Source organism: Scomber japonicus, chromosome 13, assembly GCF_027409825.1.
Source record: "Scomber japonicus isolate fScoJap1 chromosome 13, fScoJap1.pri, whole genome shotgun sequence".
NCBI classification, from domain to species: Eukaryota; Metazoa; Chordata; class Actinopteri; order Scombriformes; family Scombridae; genus Scomber; species Scomber japonicus.
The window spans coordinates 21,196,111-21,209,183 of record NC_070590.1 but is presented as its reverse complement, the minus strand read 5'-3'; the positions used below and the strand labels follow the sequence as shown (position 1 = coordinate 21,209,183).

General features: G+C 38.5%; 2 protein-coding genes across 2 annotated transcripts; both read left to right on the top strand.

Moving 5' to 3' along the window:
- Positions 1–3,209: 3,209 nt before the first annotated feature.
- gjb1a (gap junction protein beta 1a) lies at positions 3,210–5,478 on the top strand. Its single transcript, XM_053331543.1, has 2 exons — positions 3,210–3,237; positions 4,742–5,478. Exons 1-2 carry the CDS (start codon positions 3,210–3,212, stop codon positions 5,476–5,478), a joined length of 765 nt encoding a protein of 254 aa, XP_053187518.1.
- A 4,213-nt stretch (positions 5,479–9,691) lies between these two features.
- gja2 (gap junction protein, alpha 2) lies at positions 9,692–10,747 on the top strand. Its single transcript, XM_053331280.1, has one exon. It carries the CDS (start codon positions 9,692–9,694, stop codon positions 10,745–10,747), a length of 1,056 nt encoding a protein of 351 aa, XP_053187255.1.
- The last annotated feature ends 2,326 nt before the right edge of the window (positions 10,748–13,073 follow it).

Sequence of the window (13,073 nt, the reverse complement as noted above, 5' to 3'; positions counted from 1 at the left end):
TCCTGCATGATATTTTGACTGATACAATGTAGACATTAATCTAAAACTATGATATATGTAATGGTGAGACTATTAGAGGTGGAAAAAATACAATAACCGTACCTCACTAGGAATCCTATTTTTACAGCAGTCTATTATTCAGTTATTATCTTCACACAAACTGTCTTCTCTTGTGAGATGACTGTTGTTGGATTTGAGGAATATAGAGATAACAGGCTGCTGCTGGATTAATGTCACACAATATCAGAAGTAGGACAGTGCTTCAATTGAATTGTTTATTCATGCATTGCATGTAAGTTTCAGGCAGAGGTCCAAGTACTTTCACTCTCACCTAAGACTGAATTCACTGAGGAGCTTTCACCTCTGCAAAGCAGTCATTTCTTATATGCTGCAATAACAGATAATCACCTCCAGATGTCATCCTGCAGACTGAAGTGAAGGAGAGGCTAGTCCTCCAAGTACACACACACACACATATCTTAATATTCTTATGAGGACACTCATTGACATATTGCATTCCATAGCCACTTACCCTAACCTTACACATCACAACTAAATGCCTAAACCCAACACTTACCCTAAACTGAACCTAAACCTAATTCGTACCCCACACACACACACACACACACACACACACACACACACACACACACACAGAGAGAGAGAGAGAGAAGAGAGAGAGAGAGAGAGAGAGAGAGAGAGAGAGAGAGAGAGAGAGAGAGAGAGAGAGAGAGAGAGAGAGAGAGAGAGAGAGAGAGAGGGAGAGGGCTGCAAAAAAATCACTAATATATCCAGGGAAGGAGATTAGATCAGTTTAGTAGGAAGCTTTGTGTACATTTAGATAAAAAAAACACAGCCCATCACTAGGATTAAAGTTTCTTTTAAGCCTTCAGCTGTAAAAACAACATTGGGGGTGTTAGATGCGTTGCAGAACAGGTCATGAAAGATATTAAATCCTCCTTGCATCACACAGGAATGTTTGTACATAATTACACATCTTAGTAACACCCCCTGACAGCAGCAGCAATTAGAACAGTAAAGAGGTGTCTTGCAGCCACAGCGAAGTGCAAATTGCATCAGTGACAGTCTTTAGTATTTTGAGTGGAGCCCATTACATGGGTCACATAGATTGTATTGAAGCACATGACAGATTGGAACCATATACATTCACTTGAATTAAGATGGTATAGGATATAAGGCACAAATGTTTAGGGTTGAATACATTTTTATTAAGATTGACATTTTGTAGACATTGTAGCTTCCTCTACACTCTCCTCCTCTAATTGGATACTTCAGCATGATGAATGATGTTTTGATTGTTGTGCTCCCTATACTGTGGTACAGGTTTGAGGTCAATGACAGTGGCAGGCTGTAAAGAACTGCTAGTTTCCATCAAGCACGTCTGTGGACAACATACTGCTCCAGCTCCAGACTATTTATGTTAAGAATTAATGTGTTCATTGTTGGTGAAATAAACACCTGGTTGGTCTACACCTCAGCTCTGCCTCAAGGCTCCTGCATTTAACAGTGCATCAAACAGTGCACATAGTTGTTTTCCACCTACCATAAACCAACATTACACACACTAACACATTTAGGATTGATTACCATTACTCTAGGTGGGTTCCCATAATAGTAGTGTATGAATAGATTTTTGCCCACACATCATGGTTATTAAAAGTGAACTGAGAAAGAGAAAAGTGCGAAATTATTTATGCTGATATTTGACAATGATTTAATCAAACTGATTATTAAAATACAAATCAAGTGTGACTAATACATTATTCACAGTTCAGAGATAGAAGGGAGATCATTGTGCAGTTTGTGTGTATGAGAGTGACCTTTTTCTTCTATTGAGCTTCTGCAAGGTGCAATGATATTCATTCATTCTCAAGACTATAATCTAAAAATTAAATGTAATTTATGGAGAAGCACTTGAACACCTCCGTGCTACAAACAGTTCATTCAGTCTAAAGAACAAGCAATTAGTCCCACTTAGCAAATGTACGTCAAACTGTGTTTGGTCTCCTAGTGTGAGGGAGGGATGGGCTCAGCAAAATTATCCATTGGTTGAATCAGTGGATAAATATCAGGTGGGCAGCAACAACGTAGATGTAAAGATTGAGCTGGAAAATTGGATGACAGGCTGATTGCTATGATAATAAACCCTTGTCCTCTTATCTTTAGATTTTATGGGTCTTTCTTTGTTGCAGACCTTTATGTTTTACTCCAGATTGCGTCAAAAACGTCCTCCACTTCCTCGGCAGAACACAGCACAATAAGGACAAGAGGACAGCCTGCAGTTACCCCCCCACACAGATTCCTCAGCTGGGCAGAAATTAAAACGTTTGATCTGAACTCTGAAGCTGTTTGTTTGGTCTCAGTAAATGGAGCTATTGTATGCAAATGCTGCGGACAGAAGCATATGACCTCTCCAGTGCAGGGCAGTGGCTAGTGTGAGAGAAACCATTAGCAATGCAAAGTCATGGTGCTCTGATACTCTTGTTCACAGTCACAGATTGAAAAAAAAAAAAAAAAGTCTGATAATGTCGACGTAAATGTTTGTGGATGTGCTTGACTCTAAACTGCAGCTGAAGGTAAGATCATATTTATTTCTCACTTTGTTAGCAGATCTTGTAGCTGAGGAAGTGACAGAGTTGGTTTTCAGAGAGTTCAGCTTGTTCAAATGTGCTTAAATGTAGTCTGCGCTTTACTTTACAGACTTAATACATGACAGAATATACTGGGACTCTCCAAGAAATATGTCTTTATAGAAATGTCATCCAAAATATGTTGCCTTTGATAGGCTGATTATCAAACAAAACCATATTCATTCTGCAGTGCTACTGTACAATTATGTGCATCTGTGACAATACAGCTGGTCACAAAGTAGAGTTAGACTGTTCTTATTCTCTAGATCATTATACATCCATCTCTGCTGCACCCGAAAACACTTTGGGTGCACAAGACATTTTCTTGCCAAGAATGAGGGGGTATTACAGACCGTTATGTTAGGTGCAGATGCCCACTTTGCATGCTACACCATGGCGGCTGGTGAAAGCATGTCACATGACGTGTGGTGCCAGACCTCAGTGTTGCACTCTTAAGTGGCCTGCCAACCATAGAGGGGGGCAGAGAGGCTTTCTTCTTCTCTGGATTCACATCCATGCCAAACCAGCGGGTCAACATTGTCCTCTACGCTGCCTCATATGCCTCTTACACCTCCAGCTGAGCCCGGTAATAACTCTGACATATATCTTATACCAGACTGGACATACATTGGAGAAACAGGACAATCAATGATGATTAGAACAAAGGAGATGAAACACTTTGGATACTTTTAAACTTAATGAAAAAAATATGGATTTGAGAAACCTAATTTGGTGGCAATAAACTGACATCAATTGATCAACTGAATTAATCAGTTCTTGGACAATTGAATTAATCAGTTCATGAAATGAAAATGACACAAAGTGCTCCACCTTAAATTCACGTTTGAGTGTCATAATTTATCAGCTACTGGGACTAAAGTGTCCCAACTTTGACTTTATAAAGGTACAGTATTTTGTTGATTATTCTGCAACTACTATCTTTTGTCTATCTTTTCTTTTGACATACTTGAAAGTAATTGTGATTCGTTTTACAGTAAAAATAATTATAATACTATCCCTTCAATCTCTGGTCACCACTGGATAAAAAAGACCACAACAGAGGGTCAAGTAAGGACTGAACCTGGAAACTCTTTACTATGAGGGAGTAGTGACTTGGTGCTTCAGCGATGCTGTTAAGGTTGTTAAGGCTATTTAAGAACCAGCACAGGACAAAAGTATAAACCAAAATATAGAGCTACTTTAATGTAAGTACAGATTTATGTAGATATTTTTCTACATTTCACATTAGAGAATATTTTAGTATTTTTTATCTGTTTTTGTATGATATTAATATAATTTTCTAAGGTATGTGCACATTTATTTTCTTTCATCCCAGTGACACAACAATGATAACCATATTAGAAAGTTATATTTATCTGGTGATTTGTATAGAGCAAATAATTTGAGTCAGTTTTGGAGGTATCTAAACAAGAATCCAAGCTGCTTTTGATAGCACACTCAGCTTCAGCTTTTTATACAATTTGGTAAATACGCTGTATGGTTAATGTGAAACTTTGACAACGATATTTAAATATAGGAGAGTATGCCATGGAAAGTGCTGTGCTGTTTAATGCTGCTTAGTTACGCAGTGGGTGAATTTACATACTATAAAATCATACACAGGTATTTTGCACCAATTACACTTTTAAAAATGGAATTTGTGGACGCTAATTACTGCTGGAAGACTAAAAATGATATTTCATTTAAAAGCTGTTTTTCGTTTTTTAAACTGAGTATTGGAGAGTGGTTATGCTACCAGAATCCTCCCAGCTGTGTTTTGTTAAGAGATTCTTGGACTGGCATTGGCAGGCTTTATGGGCACTTTAATGTTTGTTTTATGCAACTGGACAAGTTGCCTAGCCCATGATTTTGCTTAACAGTTCAAATTAATGATGGATATTGCCTTTTTTGAAGCTCTATGATGTTTGCCTCATTTTAATTTGGAAGGAAACAAATTATTTAGGAAGTAAATATTCCTATTTTTATTTTGAGAATGTGACTCATTTTTATATTTATGTTCTTTGTATATTGAAAAACATATAATATTCTCTCAGGTGTTGACCCTTTGATTTGTGACTATTCTCTATCAGACCCGGAACCAAAGATGAACTGGGCATCATTTTATGCTGTCATCAGTGGGGTGAACAGACACTCTACAGGCATCGGTCGCATCTGGCTCTCTGTCCTGTTCATTTTCCGCATCCTGGTACTGGTGGTTGCAGCAGAGAGTGTGTGGGGAGATGAGAAGTCCGGCTTCACCTGCAACACCCAACAGCCTGGCTGCAACAGTGTCTGCTATGACCACTTCTTCCCCATCTCCCACATCCGCCTCTGGGCACTCCAGCTCATCCTGGTTTCCACTCCGGCCCTATTAGTCGCCATGCATGTGGCCCACCGTCGTCATGTCGACAAGAGGCTCTACAAACTATCAGGCCGAACCAACCCCAAAGACCTGGAGCAGATAAAGAACCAGAAGATGAAAATCACGGGGGCTCTCTGGTGGACGTACGTCATCAGCCTGTTGTTCCGTATTGTCTTTGAGGTCACCTTTATGTATGTGTTTTACATGATCTACCCTGGTTACAAGATGATCCGGCTGGTGAAGTGTGACTCGTACCCCTGTCCCAACACAGTGGACTGCTTTGTGTCGAGACCCACGGAGAAGACCGTCTTCACCGTGTTCATGCTGGCTGTGTCGGGGGTTTGTATTCTGCTCAACATCGCAGAAGTGGTCTTCTTGGTCGGGAAGGCCTGCAGCAAGCATTTGACCGATGCTGGAGACTCGACTATGGGGGCTTGGATCCAACAAAAGCTTTGCTCGTACTAACAGAGGGACACAAAAGTGATCTTAGAGCCAGGTAACAGCTATTTAACTTGTGAGGATGATGTACATAAATATACTGTAAATCACAGTTTGATGATGGTGGTGTTCAGTTATACACAAGCGTGCAATACACCAAGACTTCTCACCAGACTTCAGGTGATATTTCAAAACATTCCCACAAGAAATACAATATTACCAAAAACCTGCATACAGAAACACTGACATGATATAATAGCTTGAAGTTTGGGCCAAACAAAGATGAATTAAGTAACATTTTATGAAGCAATATTCCAACTGACCACATTATAAGCTTTAATTTTCATGTATTTTGATGAAGGTTTTAGGTGCTCAAATGAAAATGTCAAATCAAGAAATGTGACTTCTTGTCATATGTTATTTGTTCAAGGTCAAAATCATCAGATTGTGTGAGAAAAGTCAGCTGAAACAACAACGTAGCAATATTTTGATGTATAATATTTTATAATATTTTATTATTTACATCATATATGATCATAAACACTTTGTCTTTTTCCATGAATCAAATCTAATGGACTGAAATCCTTGATGTCTTTAACTGTTATTATGTAATACTAAACACACAGATCATGTTGTCAAGTATAAATATTAAGTGGTGTTCTTTCAAACAGATTGTGATTTAACAATCCCTTCAGACATAAAGAAAGCATTAACATTTTCACCAGAGAAACTTGAATTACTTTTTTTCTGAAGTTTACTGATTGCTAAACATGTTATTTAAATGCATTTATTTTGAAGCTGGATGTTTATATATTGTCAGTACACAGCCAAATAAAATCCACCAGAGTTTGTGTACTTGTGTCAAAAATGATTATACAGTACACACTGAAGTGAAATATCTGTTGATTCCAGGGGGAACATATAAATGTAATCATTTTAAATTGTCCAGTGTGACTCCAGATTTCCTGACCGAGTGGAATAAGTTCATGAAATATCATAAATCACTAGAGAGCAACAATTATCTGCTGCCACAGCGGTGCCGCTTTCTGTGATTCTTCTCCACTGTCAGCAGAGTGCCTGGGAGAAAAAACCAAAACATGAAAGAAGCTTCATCACACACTTAGTGTCAGAGTCGCCATCTTTAGATGTGAGATTCTCGGAGCCGTGCTGCCACCTGTGAGGAAATGTCTCAGGCTGATTAAGTTCTCCTTCTGAAGGCCAGAGTGCAGAGTTTTGGGTTATCAATAGCCTCGCCTTGTAAGGGGGTCAGTGTGTGGGTGACAATGGTTGACCCTGCAGACAGCTGAACCTGCTATGACCGAACGTGAGGGTCTTGTGTCAACACACACCATCTATAGAGTTCAGATTGACTTGAAACCTATCGGCACCACTGTATCAAAAACAAATTCCTCGAAATCTGTTCTTCCCGTCTGGGATTAGTTTTTACAGGTGACTGTGTGAGCACAGTTTGTGTTCATCTCACCCACACAATCTTTGTTGAAAAGGTTGAAAACATTTCTTTGTATATGGCTATCATGGGGACTTGATTTTAATCTCTTACATAAAAAATTTACAAAGACTGGGTTGTGAGATCAGATAGATGAGCTTTTTTCACCACTAGTACCATGATTTGTGGCAATTATGACATATTACACAATTTACTTGACTAAAAGTAGTAAAACTAAAATGTAGAAGCCCTTTATTCAAACATATATTGAAGTTTACATGAAATACAGAAGTAATACAATGCAATGAAGTAGAAGCATTCATTCTGTAGAGTCAGATGTACATATACTATAATATATTATAGTGCTTATTGTTACATTCATATCAATAGTTGTTTTGTTGCTGGTAAAGGTAGGGGTTATACACTTTGAGACAGTGCAATCTGTAACGATGCATTATATACAGTATTACAGCTGATCATTTGAATCTGTAAAGTAACAACAGCTGTCATGTAAAAGTAGCAGAGTTTAAGTAAGGCAGCAGAAAGTGGAAATACTCGAGTAAAGTACATGAAAAGTACCTCCCTAATATTTGTGTAAATTTTGTCGTTTCATTGTTATTTGGTTTGCACCAGAGCAACATGATGCTGTTAATGAAGAATTTAGCTAAACTTTGAGTTACCTTCACATAATGCAGTCTAAAGAACAGCATAATGTTTGATGTTGTCTCTACTGTGAACCTCGTCAGTCATTCAACAAGCTCACTGCAGCGCTGAAGGAAGCCTCTACATTGTCTCCACTTCAAGGGTCAGCTCGCCAAAGCCCAGATCACCACTAGACTGACAACAAAGCCACTCCCTACACCAGGAATTATATTTAGAGCACACTGTCATGTAAGTCTAACTAACCTGCATTCTCACTGGACTCTTCCGCTGCCACTCAGCTGAGGAGGAACATCTCTTAAGAAAGGGGTTTTTATACTTTTCTACAGGCTGGAATGATATCATCTTGTTGAACGCTGGGCATTTATCCGGTCAGAGTGGGAGGGCAGCAGGCGGGATCATAGAGCCTCCAGTTGAAAACTAACAGCGAGAAGTTTAGCCTCAGTTTCCTCAGTGGTTCACGAGAACATGGTCTCACTGAACTGAAGGGGCTCCGTCACCAAGTGGATCTGCACTGCTGCATGAGATGAGCATTATCAGGTATGTCCTTCTTAATGAGGAAACCCAAGATAATCATTTTGTAAATCTTACCTAATGATCAAAAAAAATACTGAAGTTATGATTTGGTTGTGTACAGTATCTTTTATATGGTTTATATTTAACTAAATGTATGGATGAAATAAAGGTCCAGTTTTAAATACGCTTACCATCACATCTGTGTGAAAAGTTTGATTGATTGTAAAAGAGGATCCTTTAATTCTTGGCTGACAAAACTTATGTCTTTGAAACAGGTGCTCAGATTCAGATTCTGTTGACTTCGGCCTGCTGCTCCCTTTTTCTAAAGGACAAGCACAACTATTTTTAAAGTTAATATTCTCTATGCAGTAACTAGTAGGGCTTGAAATTTAAACTAGAAACCTAATTCTGGAGTTGGGGAGCACTGTTGGGTACTGTGTCACAAGATCTATGCCGAGGCAAAGAGTCTCCCTAGCCTGCTCCGGGGCTTTCTCTCACACACAGACAGCTGTGTCCTGGCCCGATTTATCAGCCACTGGATAGGACACAACCTTTACGAATACAAACAGCGAATTCATGGTCAATCTATGTTTGTATTGGTAAATCCCCTCTTTGTGAGATGTCTGCACTAGAAATGAAATAGACTATAGTTATAAAGACCTGTATGCAAAAGTTACTATCAGTCACCTGTACAGCAAGGAGTGTGATTATTAGATTCAATATAATTAGAATTTACATGTGCAGATTGTCAGTTTAAATTATTCTTCAGACGTACAGTATCAGACAAATTATTAACACAGTTACTTATTATTTAATTATTAACAGAGAAACTGAAATTTCCATCATGGTTTCTACTACAGAATATCAGCAGACATTCAGCCCAAATGCATAAAGATATTATGTTTATTGGGATCTAAGTTTTTATTTAAAAGTAATTTTTATTTAAAAGTTAATTCTGTTGGTGTATTTAAGAAAGTGAGCTTGCCTATACAAGAAGACATATTTACATTATCTATTTATGTAAAAAATGCGATACCACACTATAAAAATACACCATTACAATCAAAAGACTAGTATTCAAAAGTTAATGGGTAAAAAAGTACAATATGATCATGATGCAGAATGTTCCATGTTTGTGTTTTTTCAATTTGTTAGTGGATAATTATTGTTAGTGTATTAATTTTGTAAGAAATACTTTATAATTGCAGCTGGTTGAGGGGGAGCTTATACTGTTGGGTTTTTTAATACCAAAGCTTCATATTTCAAATTGATCATATACTTTCTAGGTAACATATTAAGCAGTTGCTTAATTAACATAGTGGAGCAAAAAGTACAATACTTCCCTCTAAAATGTATTGAAGTAGTATATAAAATTTAAATACTCCCACAAATACTTAAAATTGTACATGGGTGCTGTACTTTTGTAAATGTGCTTGGTTACTTACTGCTGGAAGCTGCAGCTTTAGGACATACTGTTCCAAGTCTTCAGTTTCAATGATGAGGCAAGAGTCTGCAACATGATTGAGGTTTTCTTAACACTTTACATCTTTCTTTGTCCTTACAGGCTTCTCTCCTGGTTTTGTCGACAAAACTGAGGGTATATTTTTCTGAGCCAGCATGGGGGACTGGAACTTGTTGGGGAAGCTGCTGGAGAGTGCCCAGGAGCACTCTACTGTTGTGGGCAAAGTCTGGCTGACGGTGCTGTTCATCTTCCGCATCCTGGTGCTGGGAACCGCCGCTGAGAAGGTATGGGGCGACGAGCTGTCTGGCTTCACATGTGACACCAAGCAGCCCGGTTGTCAGAACGTCTGCTATGACAAGACCTTCCCTATTTCTCACATCCGCTTCTGGGTGATGCAGATCATTTTTGTCTCCACACCCACTCTCATTTATTTGGGCCACATTCTTCATCTGGTCCGCATGGAGGAAAAGGAGAAAGAGAAAGAGAAGGAGAGTGAAAAGCAGCAGCAGTTACTTGGCAAGAACAAGAAGGCCTCAGTTAAGGATAACACGGGCCATGTGCGTTTGAAAGGTGCTCTACTGCGAACCTACGTCTTCAACATTATTTTCAAGACCCTGTTTGAAGTGGGCTTCATTGTAGCTCAGTACTTCCTGTATGGTTTTGAGCTCAAGCCAATGTACACCTGCGACCGCTGGCCTTGCCCTAACGTGGTGAACTGCTACATCTCCCGACCCACAGAGAAGACAGTCTTCATCCTCTTCATGCTGGCGGTGGCCTGCATCTCACTGCTGCTCAATCTGGTGGAAATATACCATCTGGGTTTCAAGAGATGCCACCAAGGCCTGCGCTATAGACGGGCACAACGAGAAAATGAGGCTTCCAAGGCCCTTAGTGAAGCCGTCATGCCCTATGTGCCAAATTATAATTATTATCCTGGTCATCCCGCCGTGCCTGAACCTTTCCCTGCCGATTCAAAGTACAGCATGGCAGAGCCTAACTCACCTTACAGCCCCTACACCAGCAAAGTGGTTTACAAGCAGAACAGAGACAATATGGCTGTGGAGAGGAAAGGTAAAGCTGAAGGAGATGATGTGAAGGAGATGAAAACCTCCAGTCCTGTGTTTGAGGTGCCCATTGAGAACCAGCGCCGAAACAGTCAATCAAGCAAGCATAGCACTAACAAGAGCAGGCTAGATGATCTGAAGATCTAGACCTTCTGTGGTTTTATCCAAGACTCAGGAACTACATGAGAGGTCACTATGCATTTAGCTTTGAAAATATTAGTGTGAGTACAGAAGATAAAGTGGGACAAAACTATTGTGTAAGGGGGGAGGGACAAGACAAAGCAGATTATAGGTGTGATTAATTTATCAAGATAAGAGAGCACATAGTGACAGTAGTGTAAGACAAGTGCAGAATTGGGATTTTTGCAATCTGCACTTGATGTTTTCTAAAAGTCACAGAACTTCTTCATATGAGACAGGACATATCAGCAGGCTTTATCAGGACATACCTATAAATGGCTCTGGGTCATACTTTTTAGGTGAATCTGAGAAGACAAGTAGCCTGACGTTCCTTAAAAGGCAGGATTTGATGAGGTGGTGCCTGAATACATTTTTCTCTACTCTCACTATGAGTTTCAGTTGTGTGTGAAGGGTATAACTTCAAGGATAATAAGCATGCAAAGACCCACCACTCATTCAAATCACAATTTAAGTCTTAATTTCTCTCATGATATCAAAACATCAACTATGTTCATAAAAATGTTTTGTCTTTACAAAGCTCTGATGTCTTTGAATTTGAGCAATTGTTAGATCATTCATGAACTTCCATATTTGTGGGTGATCAATTTTCTGTTTACAAATTTCATAAAACTAAAACTGTGAGATGAACAAAAATATGTCAAACCAAAAGCATGTGACAATATAATGTGCTTCTTAGTGAAGATTTAATGTGTGAGATGTTTTGTCTATTGAACATTTCTTTTATTGATCAATTTTTGGCAAAAAAAACAAACAAAAAAACTGAAACTGATAAAAATGTGTTCATTTGAATTTTGGACACAAGGTAGATTTGCTGTCATATCTGCTTATTTGTGACTGTGAAATTTGATTAAATTGATGTAAACCAAATGATTGATTGCCTGGTCAATATTCATGTTGTAATTCACATATCAGATGAACTATGATCGTCCAAAGACTCACGTCTGCTCACATGCAGCAATATACTCTATATGCACTTAGATTTCAGGTATTTAGATGCTTTATCAGTTTGGTTTGCAGGAGAAATGCTGCTAGCCACAAGTTTATATGAATTTAATGGATGTGTTGACATTTATTCACTGGGTCTAATCACAAATATAAGGTCAACTCAAACTCACAACTTCACTTTATTTGGTGTCACAATTAAAAAGCTGATTTTAGGATCAAATTGAATACTTAAGCATAAAACATTTATTTCTTCCAAAGTCTCTTTTTTATCTGATATTGATCAAGATAGAAATAATGTTCTTTACGTTGTTTGCCAATAAATGCTTTGAATTCAAATCTGGATTCTGATGCTCTATTCAATGCTATACTCTCACCTGATTCCTACTGAAGGGATCGATTTGTTTAAAAAACAAAGACTTTTCAATCATTCATATTGGATTGAGCTGTTCAGCTGATCAATTTTCAATGTCTTCTGCACAGAAAAATGTTAAAGTACACGTGTTAGTTATAATGTAGTAAAAACAGGATTTGAGTAAATATTGGATAAATACAGGATTCGACTTGCTCAGTGCTTTTATGAATCCCTGCTATTTTTTGCCTAAAGCTGCCATGTTAACTGCTTGGTCTCTACCAGCTGCAGCCAACACACACAGTTTGAGTGTGGTGTGCATGGACCCATTTCCAAAGCACATACCATCATATGCTGGTAAGAGCTATGCTTCAAAGGCTTCTTCACTGCTCCTATAAATAGCTGTTGTACACACTTGGAGGAGCATTGTGGTTGAAATAGGGGGTAGGGGGCCAAAACGTTCTTATCATACATCAGCAAGAATAACAAGTTGTTGTTACAGAAAGATTTATCCGCTGGATCCGTCTGCCCACTGAGGGATGAAGACAAATCATGAGGCTCAGCTAATATTTGAAGCTGATGATATCTAATCAAGCAAACAGCAGGCACAGTCATTAAACAGCGCAACATGTTGAGGATGTTTCGTCTGTTCTCTTCCCTGCAGCAGAATTTACAAATGAAATAGTTTCATTCATTCAGTCAGACACTGTTGTACTTGTTGCCTGTGTGTTATGAATCATTGTGTCTCTGTGATTTATCTCATCTAATCTCATTTTTGTTTTAGATTTTTAAATAATATAGTTTTTACAAATACTCACAAGTCTATCTTCATATTTGGTGAACTGGAGACTCTTTACATTAGTTTCCATTAATAAAGTGGCATGTATGAGTTAAGACCTGATCCATAGTATAGTCAGGTGGAACTATTCATACATTTGCTTGGAAGGAAATGTTTTATATCCTATGACGCTCATTAAT